The sequence below is a fragment of the Haliotis rubra genome, unplaced genomic scaffold (genome assembly GCF_003918875.1).
Source record: "Haliotis rubra isolate DU_JTF1 unplaced genomic scaffold, ASM391887v1 Scf796, whole genome shotgun sequence".
NCBI lineage: Eukaryota > Metazoa > Mollusca > Gastropoda > Lepetellida > Haliotidae > Haliotis > Haliotis rubra.
In genome coordinates this window covers 9,964-34,857 of record NW_025767519.1, presented here as the reverse complement: position 1 = coordinate 34,857, position 24,894 = coordinate 9,964, and the positions used below count along the sequence as shown (strand labels likewise).

The 24,894-nt window shown below is 44.0% G+C and overlaps 1 protein-coding gene across 1 annotated transcript; it reads left to right on the top strand.

Annotated features, from left to right (window-relative positions):
* The first annotated feature begins 41 nt into the window (after window positions 1–41).
* LOC124261315 (structural maintenance of chromosomes protein 6-like) lies at window positions 42–24,596 on the top strand. Its single transcript, XM_046695623.1, has 14 exons — window positions 42–198; window positions 1,042–1,203; window positions 1,815–1,926; window positions 2,551–2,656; window positions 9,377–9,513; window positions 10,508–10,650; window positions 10,870–10,971; window positions 11,786–11,923; window positions 12,772–12,852; window positions 13,086–13,232; window positions 19,415–19,503; window positions 20,750–20,914; window positions 22,674–22,852; window positions 24,550–24,596. The coding sequence occupies exons 2-14, from the start codon at window positions 1,060–1,062 to the stop codon at window positions 24,594–24,596; spliced, it is 1,590 nt and encodes a 529-aa protein (XP_046551579.1). The 5' UTR covers window positions 42–198; window positions 1,042–1,059.
* The last annotated feature ends 298 nt before the right edge of the window (window positions 24,597–24,894 follow it).

Here is a 24,894-nt window from a genome sequence, read left to right as displayed (position 1 = left end):
TTGACATTCACGTACCCTGATACTTCCGGATATGGCGTGTCCATTTTATATTTCCCGCCATGACACTTCCTTGAGCGTTCACTCTGTTCTCTATGTTGTCAAATGATTGATTATTAGTGTGTAAAGTTATTAAATGGAAGATGAAGAGAAAGTGGAAGCTCTATCGAAAGACACATATGGACGTTCTTCAGTAGTAAGGTGCGTTTCAGAGTCAACTGTTGCTTTGATATTCTTCAGCTGTTTTTGGCTATGTTTGATTGCCAGGATATGATTATATAGTTTCTATTTGAGTTGTCACTGCACTTATCCAGTATATTATTGTAATAATAATAATAATTGTATATGCCATTTTAAAATATTTGTCGCAACTGTCATGTAATCTGCATTATTAAATTCAATGACATGTACATGATATATAGGCCTAAATTTATGACATACGACAGCTGCTATAGAGTTGACAAAACACCAGCTTGTGAGATAGATCTAGCCAGCAATTCTTTTGATTGTTTCCACTGCATTCGTCTACTCATGTGTATGTGTGACCTGGAAATTGAAAGTATTGTGAGAAATGACGAATACCTGCCATAATTATATGTATGCAGCAGAATAAAATATTTCCTGTTCATGTTTTTGATTGTATTTCCACCATCAGCAGAACATAGGACATTTGCTTTAATGATTTTTGGGGAATGTGTTGTGTCTGTCCTTGTCCTTGAGGACACAAAGCATGTATTTTTCGCATTGTTCATATGACAATTTTTTTATCAACCGTGAAAGAAAAGAATATGTTATTCCCTATAACATGTACAATACATAAATGTAGTGAAGGTATTATTTCAAATGACAAAAAGAGTAAAGCAGCAATCAACAAATGATCAAACAACTGAGTCTATAAACTTTGAACTAAGGCAATGCTGTAAATTCAAGTTTCAGACAAGACCATGTGACCACAGGTAACAGTTATGTATAATATGCATAAGTTTTATTTAAGCACATTGACCATTGTTGAAAAATTGATGATTTGTTCGTTTTTATTTCCAGAATTTCTTCCTAAGCACAATGTCAAAGCGTCGCTTGACTGAGAGAGACAACCAAGCCAAGAAAAAGCGTAGGCATGATGCTGGAGAACCTGACCCATCCATGGAGGATGAAGATGATGGTCCCATCAACCAGTCACAGAACCCTGACTTCAATACAAGCCCGGTAGGTTCCTGAAACGTTTGGGTGGAAGCATTACTACAGGGGTGGAAATAACCCATTGCCCGACGCCTGAGTCCAGTGTTTTTTTCTGTCGGGCAAGCAAATTTGTATATCACACTGTACCGGTGTCCAGTTGACTTTCCAATGTTAATTATGTTCTTTATCTAAAAAATCAACAAGAAAACAGCTGGTATAGTGGAAACAATCCATGGTGATTTTACATGTGCCAATCAATTAGGGTCAAGCACTTCAGATGGTACCATGGGTAGTGCACCTGCTGCACAAGAGACGATAGGCCATCTCACCGTGTTACACGTTACGTCTCTGACTGATGTAGATATTACAAAAGGGCTAATGTAGTCACAAATAACAGTTGCTTGATTTTTTTAATAGAATTGTTTCAGCTGAGTTGTTGTCATTATGAATACATAAATATACTTTTCTTAGACATTGTTTATTTTTATTTGTTGTATGTTTTTATGTCAATTCAGTGACCTTCCCATCACTGTATGTTTTAAATCTAGACCTAAGCAAGACTACAGTTAGTTTTCTTCAATTGTTTACCAAGACACTCAAACATTCTCTTCTCTCTTATGTGATCTCGTTATTTTCAGGAAGCTGAAGTTGGCATAATTGAGAAAATTAGTGTGAAGAATTTCATGTGTCACACTCGTTTGGATGTCAACTTTGGTCCTCATGTCAACTTCATTGTTGGAAGGAATGGAAGTAAGTTCATATCTTAGACTTACAAGAATTGTATTGGCATTGCAAATTTTATGGTATTCAAGACTTGATGGCAAGTTTTAGCAAAGGATACCTGGTTGAGATCTGTGAGTTCCCTGTAGTTGTACCAAAGCAAGATGGATGTGGTATAAGATATATATCCTCATAATCATTGATTATGCATATATTGTCATCAATGAAGCAATACTTAGATCATGTAGATAAAAGCAACTACTTGGTAATGCTAATTTTCAATAAATTGTAGCAAAATTGCTTCTCATTCATAGGAGTCCTGGAGTGTATTTTTTTAGCGAAAGGTCTGCTTGTACAAAATAGATATATATATATATGTTTATGTTTAGACACTTAGAGGAAATGGCAGTGAAAGGCTGGCTTCTGTTTTGACAATTGCCTACAGACAACATTTGACACCTCCAGTTTCACTCTGCCATCCGCGGTACAAAGTTTCATTATATGAGTAATGTAAAATTTACTGTACGTAGTTTTATTGCACTGTTTCCATTAGAAATCATCTTAAATCTTTTGTCAGTCCCACAATGTAGGATGCATATTAAAGATGACAATCCCTGACTCACCCCTTGACTTCCCCCTGTGTTCCTGCAATAGGTGGGAAGAGTGCCGTGGTGGCAGCGCTGGTTGTTGGCCTGGGGGGCAAGGCCTCAGTGACAAGCAGGGGCAGCACCATCAAGGGATTCATCAAGAGTGGGAAAAGGTCAGAGATCTTACAGTTTACACAGAGCTATGTCCTCATTTGCAAACATTTCTCTGTTCTTAGGTGTGTGAAGTATGTGCATTAGCATTTCTTCACTTATCTCAAGTCTGTAATATACAGTATTGTTGTTTATAGTTTACTCCACAGACTTAGATGATAGGTTTTGGATATTATTTTGTACATTTTCATCACATATATTTTCATTCCAGTTCTTTATTTACCCTTGGAACAGTTGTAATTCTCACATCTTACAGTTATATATATGCATGTTAATGGAAATGGTATGTCTGAGTTCAGGATGATATGTAAGAGGAAATTCTTTTTCATATATTCCTCCTTGGGGTACATATAAGCATTTAAATGTCCATTTAAAATCCCTACGACAGTTGTAACAATATTTGAATAAAATATTTACAAAACAAAGAACTACGAAACTACGTTTTGTCTTGTGAGACCACCCCTACAGGGCCCCGCAGACCCCTTACAGCCAAGAGCAGGTAACTCTAGACTATAACTTCGTACCTCACTTATCATGCTGTCGTTCTATCGACCGGACATGCGTCCCTTCTCAAGAGTTGAGTTGAATTCCTTTCATGATGAGTGGTTCGGAAACAGCTACTGTATGTATGGTTCTCTTTTCTTCCCTGCATGGGCGATTTAGAGATTGTTTCTGAATATTTTCATTCATCTGTTGTTGTCCCCCTCCGCAGCGCGGAACGGGGGACTATGTATTCAGCAGCGTCCGTACGTATGTACGTCCGTCCCGATTCTTGTTAATGCGATATCTCATGAGCTGTTGTACTCAATGTCTTCAAATTTGGTGTCAGCCTACATTGGGGGATTACACAAACACCAGTCGATTTGGGTAATCTTGACCTTATTTTCAAGGTCACCACGACACTTTGACCACTTTACAAACTCTTGTTAACGCGATATCTCATGGACTGTTGTACCCAGTGTCTTGAAATTTGGTGACAGCCTACATTGGGGGATTACGCAGACACCAGTCGATTTGGGTAATCTTGACCTTATTTTCAAGGTCACCACGACACTTTTCACACTTTTAACTCTTGTTCCCGCGATATCTCATGAAATGTTGTACCCGATGTCTTCAAATTTGGTGACAGCATACATTGGAGTATTACACTGACACCAGTTTATTTGGGTGACCTTGACCTTATCTTCAAGGTCACCACGATACTTTGACCACTTTTTAAAGCGGATATCTCATAAAACATTGCACCCAATGTTTCAAATTCAAGTATGTTGACAGCCTACATTGGGTGATTATGCAGACACCAGTCATTTCAGGCATCTTGTATGTGACCCAAAAATAAAAAGTAGTAAATATAGATATTCCATTCTTTAGCAGCAGAGGACATTGCCATATCAGTGGCAAACACTTGTTGTAACTTCGCTCCAGTCTGCATCGGCTGGCCATGTGCTTGTCAAGAAGGCGGACGGGAGCCTTCGCTATGCTCACTGTTTTTATTATTTGCCGGTAAGGTTCTCAATGTTTAGTGTAGATATAGTGTATTGATATGTACGTTTGCATGATATTACGCATCCATTTAGCGGGTTACAGTGTGTTTTCCGCTGCTAGCGTTTTGCGCTGATAGTCATAATTTTTAAACTTCTCTCTCGCTTCGACTTTTAGTGGAACAACTGTAAACTTTTTTCCATAGGCCTCCTTGTCCATTTGCCCATGCACTCCATCCTAGTTCCTAATGAAGCTTGCAGCATGCTCCACTAATTGCCCACGTGACTACCTTGAATGATCATTCCCTTTCTTGTCGCACGACTGTGTGGACGTGCTGTATATTAGGGACAGTATTTCACCCTAACATCATGGGGAAAACAGATAATCAGTCAAGGAAAAGGAAAGTTTGTGCTCAATGCAAGACGAATTATTCATCCCTCGACCCTCACGCGTCTTGCAGTGACTGTATTGTACAATGTAACTGGAACAAATGATGTGGCAAGTGTAATTCACTAAAAGATGAGGATTTTAAGCCCTACCTCGTGTTTGCTCCCGGAGAATCGCCGATAGGGAGAGGAAATCAACAGAATCTGATCCCACTCCCGCCAAGCCTATCAAGTAACAGCGACAGAAAATCGTACCTTCACGCAAGAGAGCGACTGCTGTGGTTCAAGACCCGTCATCAGATTCTTACTTATCTGAGGACATTCGGCACCTATTATAGTCCTAGGCCAAATGTTAGAAAAGTCCCTATCTTTTAGGATCTCTCAGCAGCAGTAAAAGCGTTATCCAGTAATTGGTATGGCAACTCCCACCCTCCAGAGATTCTTGTCAATGTGGAACTAGACACAGAATGTATCAGGTTACTGAAAACAGACAAGGTTTACCCTGCTGTTGAAACAGTGTCCACATGTTCATAGACCAACTGCATGAGTATTAACCGCATGGTTTAATGGACGATGACAAGCACTGATGTTCAACATAATCAGGATATGCAGTATGGGTGATAAGGCCTGGTGTATCATATTACCTGATAATGATGTTATCTCCACATTTGGCCTAGGAGTATATTACGTACGCATCAGTCACCTCCTTCGTCAGATCACTCGCGGGTGGTTGTGATCGATAATTCATCGTTGCCTGTCCCATCTACACTACCAGGGGACCTTAGATCGACACCATCATCATCCAGATCATCAGTACATATTCCCTCGACTGTCTCAGTTTGTTTGGAGCTTGGCCAACTTCGTTCAACCAGCCAACTGTCCCCCCACATTCATTGAACCGGACAGAGCTGGCTACAACGGTCTAGAACTACAGCGACCCCGATCCAGATCACCTTATAGATCCAGATCACGTTCACAGTTTCCAGTTAGTGCATCAAATCGATCCAGATCACTTTACAAATCCAGATCATCTTACTAACCCAGGTCACCTATACGATCTAGATCACCTTACAGAGCCATTGACCAATCGGGATCACAGTACAGATCCACATCTCATGGCCGATTCTATTCAGATGATCGAACCAGAGCTCCAATCAGAACCAGATCACCAACTAGAACTACAGCGACCCGGACTAGTTCTTCATATCATCACAGGGCGGTGGGGTAGCCCAATGGTTAAAGGGTTGGCTCGTCACGCCGAAGACCCGGGTTTGAATCCCCACATGGGTACAATGTGTGAAGCCCATTTCTGGTGTCCCCGGCCGTGATGTTGCTGGAATATTGCTAAAAGCGGCGTAAAACCTAACTCAGTCAGTCAGTCAGTCAGTCATATCATCACCTAGCCATACAAGGGAATCCAGATCACCGGCTTACCAACCTACTTCGGTACTTACCACGTCGAGATCTCGATACAGTTTCTCTGACCGACGTTCTGGTGATCATTGCTCTGATACCACTAATGATCAGGGCCATATCCTCAGCCTGGAACCAAATACATCCGTCTACTCCAGCCCATCCAGCACCTGGCTCTGCATCTGGTCCACCTCCTGAGATTGATCCAGTCCAAATAACCATGCCTGCATCAGGTCTCAACCTGTCTTTTTCAAGCCTCCAGTGGTGGACGAGTGCATTTACGCCTCCATCACACTTGGTGGTTGTCCACTTCCTCTCAGGCTTCGGCCAGGCAGGGCAGGCGGCTTCCGCCCTTTCAAGCCAATGCCCCCACGCTTAAGTCTGCATACCATTCTTCGAGGAGGTTTACCGGTGTGCAGCACAACAGCTCCGTGTGGCGGTTCACTCTTCCCATGGCTATTCGCTGGCCACGCAGCTAACATTGCTTTCTTTCCCGTTCGCAATGGGGTCTTCCCTGTTCCCTGGGGCTTTGCAAGTAGTGCGGGAGGCCGCGGAGGCGGTGTCTACCTTCAAGGATTCTAAACCCTTGTTGGAACACCCCTCCACTTCTCACCAATGGCCTTCACCTCTTGCCTCCTCTTATCCTTCCTCCCCGGCGAAGGAGCCTGCCAAATGGACTGTTCCATTACAGAGCAAGAGGGCACGAGGCAAGGGCAGGCCTGCTCGGTCGCAGCGGCCTTTTCTGGGCTAGCCATCCCTTGGCTTCCCGTTGAGTCTCTCCCCCGTGCCCTTATTGCCCCACACACAAGCAAGCGGAGACTTGCCGACAGTGGGGGTGCATTGCCTTATGCCAATGTAGGCGACTGGCTGTCACTATTCCTTTGGGAGTGGGAAGCAGCCATGTCAAATCCCAGGGTCCACACTCAGGGATGGCCATTTGCCACAGTGGAGGTGAGATCCTTCTGCGGGGTTTGGCACACGCCAGTGCCAGGTTCCGGAAGGTCAGCAAGGAGAGAGGTTTTATTCCACTTACTTCCAAAGGACGGAGGGTTCAGGGTGTTTGTAGTTCCTGGGCGACCACTGAGTCTTAGGCCGTGGTTGGAGCAGGAAGTCAGCCTGCACGTCAATGAGCTAGAATTGAGAGCAGTCCACCGGGTGTTCAAGAGCTTTGTGGAGTTTTTTCGCAGCCGTGTGGTGCGTCTAGAGATTGACAACCAGACGGCAATGACTTACGTGCAGATGCTCTCTCACAGAGTATGCTAGCCCCACACGAGTCGATGCTCGATCGGGGCGTATTCAGGTCGTTCCAGGTGGATCTGCTTGCCTCTGGGGTGACGAACCAGATACCATTGTTTTGCTCTAAGATTCCGGATCCAAGGGCGGTAGCCAACATCGCCTTTCAACTTGATTGGATGGACAGGGTACTGTGGGCGTTCCCGCCGATACCACTGATTTCCAAAGTCCTGTCGCAGCTAGCCGCACAACCAGCTTGACTACTTGTGCTCCTTGCACCACTTTGGTCTGCTCAAAGCTGGTTTCAGGTAATTCTCAGGTTTCTGGCTCAGCCTCCTGTACTATACCTTTTGACCATTATCCTTAGAACTGAGGGGAATTTTGCACCATTTGCAGACAGGAATTCTGGCCAGTTGCAGACACAATTCTGGCTTCGCGGAGGGATTCGACAAACGTTCAATATGAGGATAGATGGGCCTGCTATGCGCGCTGGTATGTCTTCAGGGGGATTCTTGATCCCTTCTCTGAAGATTTAGTCTCTGTCTTAGAATTCCTCCAGTCTCGTTTGGAAGCCGATCTAGCGGCTTCAACTGTTCGAGGATGAGGATATTCAACGGCTGTTTCTGCATTCCACATTCCTGTTAACGGTGCACTCTTGGGGCGGCACCCTCTGGTTCAGCATTTTTTAGCAGGCATGGACAGAATCCGTCCGACTGTCCATTCTTGCCTTTTTCCCTCCAGCTGTTGACGGAAGGCCGCATTTCTGGTGGCAGTAACTTCAATGTCCGCTGACCCCTCGCTGACTGTTTTTCATAAGGACAGGGTTAGCATTCGGTTGACGGATACTTACCGTCCTAAGAGAGATAGTGCCTTTCACATTACGGCGCCTATAGAGCTTCCCGCTTTCAGGCAGCCTTCCCTGCCCGGTACCTCTCTAAGGCGTGGTCACGTCTTAGATGTCCGTAAGACCCTTAAGGCATATATCAAACGAACAAGGGGTATCCGTAAGGATAATCAGTTGTTTTGTTGTTATGGCAGGGATAAGACTGGTCTTCCAGCGAACAAGCAGACTGTCTCTAGGTGGCTTGTCTCTGCCATTTGTATGGGTTATACTCATTAAGGTCGTATCCCACCCAAAGGTCTGAAGCTTCATTCGGTTAGGACAGTGGCCACATCTAAGGCATACACTGCGGCGCTGCCCATTGAGGAGATATGCTCCGCGGCTATTTGGAGCTGACTGAGTACGTTCATCCGTCGTTATCAACTTGACAGACACTCCAGCGAGCTTGCTCGGTTCGGTCAGTCAGTTCTCTCCAGTGGGCAGGGTTCCACCTCTATAGCCGTTTGAGCTTTCGAGGTTTTATGATGAGGATCAATTATCTGCCGTTTTAACTGGTGTTGGGTTATTTTAAACTATTCTACGTTCTCCCATGGTGTCAGGTTTTATGGTGGTGGTTTTATCCCCATGTACTTGCATTCCTCTGTACTGCACTAGAACAATTTCCTTGGAAAGCTTTGCTTGTTTCGGCAAATTTCTTCTTGGGTATATTGTCAGTTTTCCCTTATCTTCACTTCCAATCAATTACGGGAAGGAGGGTGGGACTGTTTTGAAGCAATTTACATTAGCGAGGTTTCGCATGTTATGCTAGTGTCTTCGACACCTGACCCTGGTTCACGCCTTCGCCCGATTGGCTATGGTGGGCACGTGACCAGGTAAGTGAGATTTCTTACTCTGTTTATAGTTTGGGAATTCCTCTTTGTTGTCGGGTTTGTTCTACAAGACAGAATGCCACTCCCAGACTCAGTCTTTAGGAGTCTGTCTTATGCTTATATGTACCCCAAGGAGGAATATATGAAAAAGAATTGAACAAACCTGTAGAGGTTGCAGATTCTTTGAATATATTCCTCCTTGGGGTACTGCCTTCCACCTCCCCACATTCTGTCTGGTTATGTTCAGCATGGAAAGTGAGGTACGAGGTTATAGTCTTGAGTTACCTGCTCTTGGCTGTAGGGGTCCGTGGGGCCCTGTAGGGGTGGTCTCACAAGACAAAACATAGTTTTTTGTTTTGTAAATATTTTGTTCAAATATTGTTGCAACTGTCGTAGGATTTTAAATGGGCATTTAAATGCTTATATGTACCCCAAGGGGGAATATATTCAAAGAATCTACAACCTCTTCAGGTTTGTTTGAATTTTTCGTGCTTGCAGCACTGGTGAGGTGCAGATCAAGCTGCGGAACCGAGGCCCCGATGCCTTCAGGCATGAAATGTACGGAGACTCCATCACTGTGCAGAGGAAGTTCACATCAGAGGGGAACAGCAAATACCAGCTTCTCTCAAAAAATGGTAACAAAACAAGTTTTGTTTGTTGTTGTTCAATCCTGATAGTTACCCAGGGATTTACAGGACGCAAATTCCTGCGTCCTATACACATAAACATTGACAATGGAAGCAACAAAGTTTATTAGCATGTCCAGAGGGACTGAGAAAATGTCCAAATACTTTTTGTAAAAATTCCAATCAAGTGACAATAAGTTATCACTGAGTTTGCTACTAGCTGGGTTATGGTATTATTTGCAATTTAATTACTGTAGCAATGTGATGATCATGATACACAATACAATAACAGTATTAATAAGAGTATTGAAGTGTCTGGGACCCCCATTTTGTTGTCCAGGACCCCTGAAAATTAAGAGAATGAGTCCTAGGGACTCTCAAATACAGGACTCCATGTAAATCCCTGAAGTTACCTGTGAGACAGTGGTGGAGTGGATAGGGTCAACCTAGAGAGTGAAAGTTCGGTGGTTCGATCCCCGTTCAGGTCATACCAACACTCAGTTCACCTGCCTGGCGCTTACCCAGTGTTTGATGTCAGCTCATTAGTTATCTCCCTTGTGTAGGTGTAATGGTGTCAGCTCATGAGTTATCTCCCTTGTGTAGGTGTAATGGTGTCAGCTCATGAGTTATCTCCCTTGTGTAGGTGTAATGGTGTCAGCTCATTAGTTATCTCCCTTGTGTAGGTGTAATGGTGTCAGCTCATGAGTTATCTCCCTTGTGTAGGTGTAATGGTGTCAGCTCATGAGTTATCTCCCTTGTGTAGGTGTAATGGTGTCAGCTCATTAGTTATCTCCCTTGTGTAGGTGTAATGGTGTCAGCTCATGAGTTATCTCCCTTGTGTAGGTGTAATGGTGTCAGCTCATTAGTTATCTCCCTTGTGTAGGTGTAATGGTGTCAGCTCATGAGTTATCTCCCTTGTGTAGGTGTAATGGTGTCAGCTCATTAGTTACCTCCCTTACGTAGGTGTAATGGTGTCAGCTCATTAGTTATCTCCCTTGTGTAGGTGTAATGGTGTCAGACAAGAGGGAGGAGTTGTTCCACATCTTGGACCAGTTCAACATTCAGGTGGACAATCCTGTTGCCATCCTGAATCAGGAGACAAGTCGCAACTTCCTCAACTCCAAGAGCCCTCAGGATAAGTACAAGGTATTTTCATACTTGCAGTTCTATTACCTTTGTTCTGTAAATGTTCAAATTTGTTTCTAGATCAAAGATCTGCAATATTTGATGTGTGCATGCTAATGTGAGTGGCCAGCAGCATCATCAGGATCAGTTTCAAACCGTTAGCTTTATACTCTCTCTGTTCCAAACAGAGAATTACATAATGTGTTCTAGTGATATATTTCTACTCCCCACCTGTTGCAGTTTTTCCTGAAGGCCACACAGCTGGAGACCATGAAGCATGACTACGCAAAAGCCAACGAGCAAAAGTCCATCACCCTTGAGATCATCAGGCAGAAGGAAAGGGTATGAAGTGCCACACAACTTACTCTGTAACCCAAACTCTGCCTCTTCAACAAAACTACCGACATTTATGCATGATCAGTGCCAGTTTGACTGATCCATTTCCAATTATCAGTCACCTGAACTTCACTAATTATGTCAGAAGGCAAAAGTGTCCCCACCATTTACTCTTTCTCGTCCCTTTCCTTGACACCAGTCCTGTTGTGACCTATGTAAGAACAGTTCTCAAACATACTGTTACCATATTGCTGTTAAAAGAGCGATGTGTGCTTAGAAAACTTTAAAAGGGGGAATGCTCAGGGGTGGAAATAACCCATTGCCCGACGCCCGAGTCCAGTGTTTTTTTCTGTCGGGCAAGCACATTTGTATATCACGCTGTACTATCCCTGTTAAATCATTAATTCATGATTTAGTTATTTAGAGACAGCTGCAAAATGGTTGAAGTATTGCTGTGGCATTAAATGAAACATACCTTCATCCTTTGTACCATACACTTAGTTTTGGGTTACTACATGAACTCACGCTAATGGTTCACTGTGTTCATGCCAGGGAGACAGGGAGATTTCATCACCACTGCCTTCAGGGAAGAATGAGCAATTTGTTTCCACCTCTCCTGTGTACCTGTTGCTTTAGGACACCGACTGTTACACACATCTACCTTGTAACCTCAGTATCGTCATGTTCTGACACGCTGCAAATAATCATTTAGATGGAACTGAAATAAGTCTTTCCTCAAGTGAGCTGATAGACCAAAATCTGCCAGTAGATATGTTTTTGGTGTGCAAGTTGACATGTCCATTGTTTGGTGTCTTCACAGTCTCTGCCTGTCTTGGAGAAGGAGGTGATTGATTGGGAACACAAATTCAAAAGTTTGGATGCCATCGATGAACTGAAGAAGAAAGTCAAACATTTGAAGAATGAAATGGCTTGGTCTTTGGTTGCTGCAAAAGAAAGGGTGCCTATATAATTTTATCATTAATACTGTTCAAAATATGAAGTTTATACAAATTTCCACTCAAAGCAAATTAGGTTCTGGATGAAGTAATCCAGACACCCTGGATGACCCAATCCAAAACCTTATCCAAACACCATGGTTTACTTAATCCGGACACACTGGATAACTTGGACTCCAGACATACTGGCTGTCCTAATCTAGGACTCCCAGAAAGACCAAATCCAGACGCTGGTCAACCTAATCCAGACACCATAATCAACCCAATACAGGCACTCTGGTTGATCTAATCCACATGCTCTGGATGACTTACTCCAGGCACTCTGGTCGATCTATTCCAGACACCCTGGATGATTACTCCAGGCACTCTGGTCGATCTATTCCAGACACCCTGGATGACTTACTCCAGGCACTCTGGTCGATCTATTCCAGACACCCTGGATGACTTACTCCAGGCACTCTGGTCGCATCTATTCCAGACACCCTGAATGACTTACTCCAGGCACTCTGGTCGATCTATTCCAGACACCCTGGATGACTTACTCCAGGCACTCTGGTCGATCTATTCCAGACACCCTGGATGACTTACTCCAGGCACTCTGGTCGATCTATTCCAGACACCCTGGATGACTTACTCCAGGCACTCTGGTCGATCTATTCCAGACACCCTGGATGACTTACTCCAGGCACTCTGGTCGATCTAATCCAGACGCACTGGATGAAGTAATTCAGACACTGGTTATCCCAATACAGGCACTCTAGAAGACCTAATCCAGACACCCTTAATGGCAAATTTCAGACTCTCTGGTCACCTATTGTTTACACAATGGCACCCGTCTGCTTGTTTGCAGGGTTTGGAGCCCATCAAGAAGAAACTTGACCAGGAGGACTCCCGGACTCCCAAGTATCTAAAGAAGGTTGAGGAGGTGAAGGTAAAGCACCTACAACTTTTATTGACTCAAAAATGTATTTTTTGTTCTTTGTAATTTCTGATCTTACCCTTTTTTATACCATCTTCCACCATGTCGGCATAACACAGACAGCCAAGCTTTAATTCCTCAAAACAGAAGACTCCTGAATAGCCCATTTCCTTTAACATCTTCTTCAATCCAGCTTGCAATGTTACACCATTCACTCACTCACTCACTGTGTCATGATCTGGTAGGAGAACCTGGAGAAGCGTCAGCAAACACACAGACAGATCCAGGACCAAATCCTTGCCATCAGTGAGGAGGTACAGAAACTGGAACCACAGAGGAAACAGGCCAAGTCCAACATGCAGCAGGAGAGGGATGCAGCCAGACAGGCCCAGGTAGGTAGGCCATCATTGTATATAGAAGACCGCCTCCTTGGTGTAGTGGTTAGAGCTTCAGCCCGGAAGGACTGGTCGGCTCGGAGTCAGTATAATGTTTCTGAGTGGGGTATGCATGCTTCACTGCGGCATGGTATTTCAGTGAGCTAGCACTATAAAACCAGCTTCAGTCTGGGCTAGTACAAGCAGTCACACATGCAAAACACATGCACGTCATCATATGAGCGAAATATTCTCAAGCACGACGTTAAACCCAGTTTCACCTCACCTCACCTCATTGTATATAGACATACTGGCACAGGTGGGTAGACCATCATTGTATATATAGACATATGGGCACAGGTGGGTAGACCAGCATTGTATATATAGACATACTGACACAGGTGGGTAGACCAGCATTGTATATATAGACATACTGACACAGGTGGGTAGACCAGCATTGTATATATAGACATACTGACACAGGTGGGTAGACCAGCATTGTATATATAGACATACTGACACAGGTGGGGCAGACCATCATTGTATATATAGACATACTGACACAGGTGGGTAGACCATCATTGTATATATAGACATACTGACACAGGTGGGGCAGACCATCATTGTATATATAGACATACTGACACAGGTGGGTAGACCATCATTGTATATATAGACATACTGACACAGGTGGGTAGACCAGCATTGTATATATAGACATACTGACACAGGTGGGGCAGACCATCATTGTATATATAGACATACTGACACAGGTGGGGCAGACCATCATTGTATATATAGACATACTGACACAGGTGGGTAGACCAGCATTGTATATATAGACATACTGACACAGGTGGGGCAGACCATCATTGTATATATAGACATACTGACACAGGTGGGGCAGACCATCATTGTATATATAGACATACTGACACAGGTGGGTAGACCATCATTGTATATATAGACATACTGACACAGGTGGGTAGACCAGCATTGTATATATAGACATACTGACACAGGTGGGTAGACCAGCATTGTATATATAGACATACTGACACAGGTGGGGCAGACCATCATTGTATATATAGACATACTGACACAGGTGGGGCAGACCATCATTGTATATATAGACATACTGACACAGGTGGGGCAGACCATCATTGTATATATAGACATACTGACACAGGTGGGTAGACCAGCATTGTATATAGACATACTGACACAGGTGGGGCAGACCATCATTGTATATATAGACATACTGACACAGGTGGGGCAGACCATCATTGTATACTGACACAGGTGGGGCAGACCATCATTGTATATATAGACATACTGACACAGGTGGGTAGACCAGCATTGTATATATAGACATACTGACACAGGTGGGGCAGACCATCATTGTATATATAGACATACTGACACAGGTGGGGCAGACCATCATTGTATACTGACACAGGTGGGGCAGACCATCATTGTATATATAGACATACTGACACAGGTGGGGCAGACCATCATTGTATATATAGACATACTGACACAGGTGGGTAGACCATCATTGTATACTGACACAGGTGGGGCAGACCATCATTGTATATATAGACATACTGACACAGGTGGGGCAGACCATCATTGTATATATAGACATACTGACACAGGTGGGGCAGACCATCATTGTATACTGACACAGGTGGGGCAGACCATCATTGTATATATAGACATACTGACACAGGTGGGGCAGACCATCATTGTATATATAGACATACTGACACAGGTGGGGGCAGACCATCATTGTATACTGACACAGGTGGGGCAGACCATCATTGTATATATAGACATACTGACACAGGTGGGGCAGACCATCATTGTATATATAGACATACTGACACAGGTGGGGCAGACCATCATTGTATATATAGACATACTGACACAGGTGGGGCAGACCATCATTGTATACTGACACAGGTGGGGCAGACCATCATTGTATATATAGACATACTGACACAGGTAGGGGCAGACCATCATTGTATATATAGACATACTGACACAGGTGGGGCAGACCATCATTGTATATATAGACATACTGACACAGGTGGGGCAGACCATCATTGTATACTGACACAGGTGGGGCAGACCATCATTGTATATATAGACATACTGGACACAGGTGGGGCAGACCATCATTGTATATATATATACTGACATACTGACACAGGTGGGGCAGACCATCATTGTATACTGACACAGGTGGGGCAGACCATCATTGTATATATAGACATACTGACACAGGTGGGGCAGACCATCATTGTATATATAGACATACTGACACAGGTGGGGCAGACCATCATTGTATATATAGACATACTGACACAGGTGGGGCAGACCATCATTGTATACTGACACAGGTGGGGCAGACCATCATTGTATATATAGACATACTGACACAGGTGGGGCAGACCATCATTGTATATATAGACATACTGACACAGGTAAGGGGCAGACCATCATTGTATATATATAGACATACTGACACAGGTGGGGCAGACCATCATTGTATATATAGACATACTGACACAGGTGGGGCAGACCATCATTGTATACTGACACAGGTGGGGCAGACCATCATTGTATATATAGACATACTGACACAGGTGGGGCAGACCATCATTGTATACTGACACAGGTGGGGCAGACCATCATTGTATATATAGACATACTGACACAGGTGGGGCAGACCATCATTGTATATATAGACATACTGACACAGGTGGGGCAGACCATCATTGTATATATAGACATACTGACACAGGTGGGGCAGACCATCATTGTATATATAGACATACTGACACAGGTGGGTAGACCAGCATTGTATATATAGACATACTGACACAGGTGGGTAGACCAGCATTGTATATATAGACATACTGACACAGGTGGGTAGACCATCATTGTATATATAGACATACTGACACAGGTGGGTAGACCAGCATTGTATATATAGACATACTGACACAGGTGGGTAGACCAGCATTGTATACTGACACAGGTGGGTAGACCAGCATTGTATACTGACACAGGTGGGTAGACCAGCATTGTATACTGACACAGGTGGGTAGACCAGCATTGTATACTGACACAGGTGGGTAGACCAGCATTGTATACTGACACAGGTGGGTAGACCAGCATTGTATACTGACACAGGTGGGTAGACCAGCATTGTATACTGACACAGGTGGGTAGACCAGCATTGTATACTGACACAGGTGGGTAGACCAGCATTGTATACTGACACAGGTGGGTAGACCAGCATTGTATACTGACACAGGTGGGTAGACCAGCATTGTATACTGACACAGGTGGGTAGACCAGCATTGTATACTGACACAGGTGGGTAGACCAGCATTGTATACTGACACACATTGAAAACACAAAACCAAATTCAAATGAGGAAAACTTAACAAACAACAATACTTGGAGGAAAATTGTTCTACAAATATGTTGAGAATTTCATTGTGCTTCATTTTCATAAAAAATGAATGCAAGAGTTCCGCCAATATGACTGACAAGTCCAGCGTCACACATGTTCATGTTGCTGCCTGTAGACGCATTGTCTGCCATCTGCAAATGACACACAGAACCTGGACGCATTGAAAAACACCCACTGGTTGGAGATTCATGGTGGTTGGAGGCTATGTTGCTGTGCAAAAAGGAGTCTGTTGACTCGATGACGTTGCGTAATGACGTTTCCCGATATGGCCCCTTAGTGCCACAGCCTGCAGAAGTCAAATGACTGTCATGGCGCTGATGTGGCGTCCTTTACGTCCTACGGTGTTTCGGGTGAGTTTGCTGCTGTCTGAAAGCGGTTTCTTTGGTGAACTCGTTGGATGTGCTGGTCTGGATGTGCCGACGTGACCGGAGTTTGTCCTGGTCAGGGAGGCCACGGACGCTTCCAGTTTGCTGATAACGATTTTGTGGTCTGTTGATGGTGGATGGGCTCACTCCGAAGTGGTGGGTGACCTCATTTTGTGATGTTCCCACCAACAGCATCCCGATAGCTTGTTCCCTCTGCTGTTCACTGAGCCGTGGCATTGTGTGACTGCTAGTGAAACCATAGTGCCTTTTATGCGTCCAAAACCTGGCTTTGCATGTGTGTGTCATGATAATCATGCACCCCAACAGGTCCAAGGGATATGCCAGAGTTGTGTTTTCATGAACTGTACCCATGCCAGAAACACGAAAAGGGTTCGAACCCAAATGTGCATATGGTTTTATTCGGCAGCCTCACATCACTCTATTTTCGTGTGGTAAATGAAATTGCTTCACAAAACTTTGTTAGAACTTGCCAAAATGGGGTTTGCGTTTTCAATGTGTGTCAGTATATATAGACATACTGGCACAGGTAGGTAGACCAGCATTGTATATAGACATACTGGCCCAGGTGGGTAGACCAGCATTGTACATAGACATACAATGACCCAAGTGTGTAGACCAGCATTGTATATAGACAGACAGGTACAGGTAGGTAGACCAGCATTGTATATAGACATACAATGACCCAAGTGTGTAGACCAGCATTGTATATAGACAGACAGGTACAGGTAGGTAGACCAGCATTGTATGTGGACAGACAGGTAGAGGTAGGTAGACCAGCATTGTATATAGACAGACAGGTACAGGTAGGTAGACCAGCATTGTATATAGACAGACAGGTACAGGTGGGTAGACCAGCATTGTATATAGATAGACAGACAGGTACAGGTGGGTAGACCAGCATTGTATATAGATAGACAGACAGGTACAGGTAGGTAGACCAGCATTGTATATAGACAGACAGGTACAGGTGGGTAGACCAGCATTGTATATAGATAGACAGACAGGTACAGGTGGGTAGACCAGCATTGTATATAGACACACAGGTACATGTAGGTAGACCAGCATTGTATATAGACAGACAGGTACAGGTAGGTAGACCAGCATTGTATATAGACAGACAGGTACAGGTGGGTAGACCAGCATTGTATATAGATAGACAGACAGGTACAGGTGGGTAGACCAGCATTGTATATAGACACACAGGTACATGTAGGTAGACCAGCATTGTATATAGACAGACAGGTACAGGTAGGTAGACCAGCAATGTATATAGACAGACAGGTACATGTAGGTAGACCAGCATTGTATATAGACAGACAGGTACAGGTAGGTAGACCAGCATTGTATATAGACAGACAGGTACAGGTGGGTAGACCAGCATTGTATATAGATAGACAGACAGGTACAGGTGGGTAGACCAGCATTGTATATAGACACACAGGTACATGTAGGTAGACCAGCATTGTATATAGACAGACAGGTACAGGTAGGTAGACCAGCAATGTATATAGACAGACAGGTACAGGTGGGTAGACCAGCATTGTATATAGACAGACAGATACAGGTGGGTAGACCAGCATTGTATATAGACAGACAGATACAGGTGGGTAGACCAGCATTGTATATAGACAGACAGGTACAGGTAGGTAGACCAGCATTGTATATAGACAGACAGATACAGGTGGGTAGACCAGCATTGTATATAGACAGACAGGTACAGGTAGGTAGACCAGCATTGTATATAGACAGACAGGTACAGGTGGGTAGACCAGCATTGTATATAGACAGACAGGTACAGGTAGGTAGACCAGCATTGTATATAGACAGACAGGTACAGGTAGGTAGACCAGCATTGTATATAGATAGACAGACAGGTACAGGTGGGTAGACCAGCATTGTATATAGACAGACAGGTACAGGTAGGTAGACCAGCATTGTATATAGACAGACAGGTACAGGTAGGTAGACCAGCATTGTATATAGACAGACAGGTACAGGTAGGTAGACCAGCATTGTATATAGACAGACAGGCCCAGGATAGGCAGAATACTACCCAGGTGTCTGAACCACTGTTGATACAAGGATTACAGTTTAATGCATCATTAAGGGATGAATAATTGGCTTAAGTTTGAACACCAGCATTAATATTTTACAAAAATAAGTCTCTTGCCATTTTTAACTTTGTTCAATCTGACGCCATGAATATTCCTTTCAAAAATTGAATGGTATATGTATCTGGTTATGGTATTATTGCCAGTTGTTTATGCTGGCTAGACAAGAGGTTTGAGGGAAGATGTGTTGTGTGACGATGTAGTGTTATGATACAGAATGAAGTGAACAAGACTGAGAAGGACCTGCGAACCTGTTGCCGAGATCGGGACATGGTGAAAGAGAGGATCGAGGAGATCAAGAATAGGTAAATGTGATACTAGTGGCACAAATGTACTGAATGGAAGCCGAAAACCTCAAATATGGCATCCAGAGAGACGCACTAAGTACCAAGAGCATACCAACAGCGCACAAAGAGTAGTTACCTGTGTCGGTTACTGTAAACGTATTATTTTTCACGCAGGTTATATTTTCGCACTTATAGCGCGAAAATTTATACACCGCGAATAAACCTGTCATTCATTCAGTCTAGCCACGCTCGCCCCTGAGTTGTTACCATAACACATCAAGTTGAAGACAGAAATCTACGGGAATCTTAAAATGACGACTGATAGTAGCATAAAGAATCATACTTAACTGTTGCTGTAATGGATTTCCCAAATCATAATGAAATAATGAGCCAAATCCCATCGCCGAATTAGCAAAAACAGCAATGTGTGTTGTCGCCGCCATGGAAATTGGTCACGTGACAGATGGTTTGATACAAAACAGATTGCCATGAAACGACTCTGAAAGAAATAATACAGCAGTATTTTATTTATTCATTAAGATTTTATTTACCAGTACATCATGAAGCGAATAGTCACTTAACACTCAATCATCTCATTCACAACAATCCGGCTTGTTTGAAATCACAAAGAAATATACAGTAGAAGTTAATTCGTCAGAATTCGGAACATAAGACTGATGTGTTTGTCATCTCTTCCGTGAGTAAACGGATTACTGTGTACTAGTATATGGCACAGATAGGGATTTCCTGTGAGTAAGCAATAGACGCCGCCTGACAGGTTAAGCCACTCTGTTTGTTTTCACTGCTATAAGTGGCGGCCAAAGAGACAGCTGGCAGTTCCGGCAATTACTGATTGCACGAATAATTGACCGGGGGATGTAGTCTAAACTGTCAATTCCGCGAAAAGTGCACCACGCGAAAATAAGTACGTTTACAGTATTTTACCTGTTACTCATGATCACTGTCCACATGACCACTAATTCATTCCAGGGTCCGAAATAATTACTGGGTATCTAAACATACAGTACTCTACACCATTTGAGTACTTTTGTAAGCCGAGGTAAAACTGTGTTGTTGAACGAAATCAGAAGATATTAATATTATTTTTGATATCTATCGAATTATCTGGCTTGATATATTTCTGAAATGTGTCTCTGCAGCTGGACCAAAAAAAATAAATCTGATTTCATATCTGTCGTAGATATCTTATCGAGCTTGACATGTAACTTCTGATGATCTATTTTGTACTGAAACTATGTGACAGTGCCCAGCATGACTATGAGGCTGAGCGGCGGGCTCGGCAGGACAAGATTGACCAGCTAATGGAGAAATCCAGAGCACTGGAGGGACAGCAGAGAACCACAGACCACCAGAAGAACCAGTTCCGGGATGCTGTCACCAAGTACACCAATGATGGCTACACTCTCAGGTAGGTGCACAGCCGTCTATAGCTGAGTTCCGGGATGCTGTCACCAAGTACACCAATGATGGCTACACTCTCAGGTAGGTGCACAGCTGTCTATAGCTAAGTTCCGGGATGCTGTCACCAAGTACACCAATGATGGCTACACTCTCAGGTAGGTGCACAGCTGTCTATAGCTAAGTTCCGGGATGCTGTCACCAAGTACACCAATGATGGCTACACTCTCAGGTAGGTGCACAGCTGTCTATAGCTGAGTTCCTGGATGCTGTCACCAAGTACACCAATGATGGCTACACTCTCAGGTAGGTGCACAGCTGTCTATAGCTGAGTTCCGGGATGCTGTCACCAAGTACACCAATGATGGCTACACTCTCAGGTAGGTGCACAGCTGTCTATAGCTGAGTTCCGGGATGCTGTCACCAAGTACACCAATGATGGCTACACTCTCAGGTAGGTGCACAGCTGTCTATAGCTGAGTTCGGGATGCTGTCACCAAGTACACCAATGATGGCTACACTCTCAGGTAGGTGCACAGCTGTCTATAGCTGAGTTCCGGGATGCTGTCACCAAGTACACCAATGATGGCTACACTCCCAGGTAGGTGCACAGCCGTCTATAGCTGAGTTCCGGGATGCTGTCACCAAGTACACCAATGATGGCTACACTCTCAGGTAGGTGCACAGCTGTCTATAGCTGAGTTTATGGATGCATAAAGGTACATATGTACAATGAAGCATGACATATGAGATTATTGTGATGTGATGTGATGCACATTTGGCAGATTCTAACCCAAACTTGTTGGTTTCACCAAGGACGTAAAGCACTTTTAAAACTGGTGCAAACCAACAAGTAGCACATCTTGGAGAAACACTGTTCTCCCATCTTTCAATTTGATCAGGGCATGACTTGTGATGGTTTTGTTTATAGAATGAGCAGGGCATGACCTGTCGCTGTTCGGTTTCCATTCGAGATAAGCAGGGCATGACCTGTGGTTGTTGTTTTCAGGCGAGATGAGCAGGGCATGACCTGTGGTTGTTTTCAGGCGAGATGAGCAGGGCATGACCTGTTGGTGTTGTTTTTTCAGACAAGATGAGCAGGGCATGACCTGTGGTTGTTTTTTCAGGCGAGATGAGCAGGGCATGACCTGTTGGTGTTGTTTTTTCAGGCAAGATGAGCAGGGCATGACCTGTTGGTGTTGTTTTTCAGGCGAGATGAGCAGGGCATGACCTGTTGGTGTTGTTTTTTCAGGCGAGATGAGCAGGGCATGACCTGTTGGTGTTGTTTTTTCAGACAAGATGAGCAGGGCATGACCTGTGGTTGATTGTTTTCAGGCGAGATGAGCAGGGCATGACCTGTTGGTGTGTTTTTTCAGGCGAGATGAGCAGGGCATGACCTGTTGGTGTTGTTTTTTCAGGCGAGATGAGCAGGGCATGACCTGTGGTAGTTTTCAGGCGAGATGAGCAGGGCATGACCTGTCATTGTGTTTTTTCAGGCGAGATGAGCAGGGCATGACCTGTCGTGTTTTGAGGCGAGATGAGCAGGGCATGACCTGTCGTGTTTTGAGGCGAGATGAGCAGGGCATGACCTGTTGGTGTGTTTTTTTCAGGCGAGATGAGCAGGGCATGACCTGTTGGTGTTTTTTTTTCAGGCGAGATGAGCAGGGCATGACCTGTTGGTGTTGTTTTTTCAGGCGAGATGAGCAGGGCATGACCTGTGGTTGTTTTCAGGCGAGATGAGCAGGGCATGACCTGTCGTGTTTTTTCAGGCGAGATGAGCAGGGCATACAGGACAAGCAGGACAGTGACAGGCAGCAGCTCAAGATGTTGATGGCTGCTCGCAGTGACCGACTCAAGCGTTTTGGACAGTTTATCCCTAATATCGCCAAGCGGATAGATGAGTTCCACAGGAAGGGATATTTCCATGAGAAACCAAGAGGACCTCTAGGTACCATATTCCGTAGAGTAGAATCTACAATTAAAATAACAGAATACCAGAATATACTATTTTTTGTAAAATGATAGTTTCAGATAATGTTTTTTTCCAATCTTCGTATGAATGTTACAGATTATTGGGCATGTTTTTAAGTGAATCACCATTAGATGAGGAGAAACCTGTGTGCAGCTGATTGCTGTTTCCGACTCTGTTAATGAGACAAATATACACAGAAATCTGAATTGCATGTTACACAGTGTCATATATTTTATAACCAGAAATATTGTTGTTGCAAGGGTAACCTTTACATAAGCTGACCCTTTTTTGCAGAATGCATTTTGTAGTCCTCCCTCTTCAGCTTAACTGCCGTCATATACGGTAGTGATAGTGTTTAGGGGTGGAACAGTATGCTCTTACCAAAGTACGGTACATATTGCGGTTCCGATTTGGTGTATGAAAACTTACTTCCAGGAAAATAGCAGCCGTCTAGCAAAGAAATGCATAGATTTTGACAAAATGATTAGATTTCTAGACATTTTTTAAAAGATTAATAAAATGATGGTATGAAATTTTTTACATTGCTTTACGGTATGCAAAATACCACGGTTCTACTAATAACACGCTATACCGTTTCACCCCTGATAGGTGTTTCTGTTGCTTGATCAGATAGCAGGGATAATGAGTGTGTAGCACTTAAACCCATTGAGAGCGAATCTGCTACCACTTGTAATGAAACTAAGATAAGTTGCAAATTTTATTCAAAGTACATGATGTTGACTTGCTGTACTGTTTCTTATTATTCCCAACCGCCTCCATGGTGTAGTTGTTAGAGCGTCCGCCCAGAGAACGGAAGGTCTCAGGTTCGATCCCCGACCGCGTCATACCAAAACACATTAAAATATGGGACTTGTTGGTCCCTGCCTGGTGCTTGGCAATAATGGGTACAACAAGGACTGGTCGGCTCGGAGTCAGTATAATGTGTCTGAGTGGGGTATTCATGCTTCACTGCGGCATGATATCTCAGTGGGCTAGCACTATAAAACCAGCTTAAGTCTGGGCTAGTACAAGCAGCCGCACATACACATACACACGCATGCACATCATATGAGCGAATTATTCTTTTTCAGAGAGATCGTCCTTGGGGTACATATTAGGCATTTTCCGGCTGTAAAATGTCCTGTGACAGTTGTATCAATGTTTTTTGAATAAAAAGATTGTACAATAAATAAACTCTTTTATTTATTATACGGACCCTACCTCACGGAGTTACCTCCCTTAGCGCATGCGCACCAACTGGGTAGGCTCCTAGACCCGTATCATCATTCCTTCTGCTGTCACGGCCCTGAACAGACGCTCGTTGAGATTACCTTTCATGAGCCGCATGCACGGCGCTGTATTTTAAGATGTCTGAGACACCACCTGTATGTTTGGTTTTTATTTGTCTAAAACAATAACAGTAAAGCCTTACAGTGGTTGTTTCATAATTGTGACTTTGTATAAGTACTATCAAAATACGCAAACTTTCCCGTGGTTTACGCAAGTTTGCTCTGCCATGGCGGGAAGTTTAGCGTGCGGCGTGGTCGCAATATTGGCGCTTTAAAACCAACTATTACTTTCCGTTGGTAACCTTCAATGCATTTTTCAATGTTTTCTACGTGTTTATCTGCTGCTGGCCACAGTTAACTAACATGTTTACGTGTTTGTTTCAGGCTTTTACCTGTTGTTCGGTCTGTGGGGGAAGTATCCCCCGAGCTGACAGTCACTCCCAATGCGTGGCCTGTCTAGAGAAGACGGGCCATGTGGCTGATACATGTTCAATTTGTCTGGCCTTTTCCCCCCGGGCCCAGAAGAGGCGGGCGGCCGACACCCTGTTTTACCGCGAAGATGCGGAGGCGGAGGGGACCTGACGCAGGTTCCCCGCCAAAATCTAAACGGCCCAAAAAGGAAAAATCCCGTGGCCCTTCCCCCTCTACTACCACTTCGAGTGGTTTTGACATGTCACTAATGGAGTCGATGTTTCAGCAGCAGATGGACTCGATGAAGTCCTTCGTCCG

Excerpts from the sequence above, each read along its gene's own strand:
- LOC124261315 (XM_046695623.1), top strand. The coding sequence starts at position 1,060 with ATGTCAAAGCGTCGCTTGACTGAGAGAGACAACCAAGCCAAGAAAAAG. Across the intron at positions 1,927-2,550 it reads CATTGTTGGAAGGAATGGAA|GTGGGAAGAGTGCCGTGGTG; the intron begins GTAAGTTCATAT and ends TTCCTGCAATAG. Across the intron at positions 12,853-13,085 it reads AGAAGGTTGAGGAGGTGAAG|GAGAACCTGGAGAAGCGTCA; the intron begins GTAAAGCACCTA and ends ATGATCTGGTAG.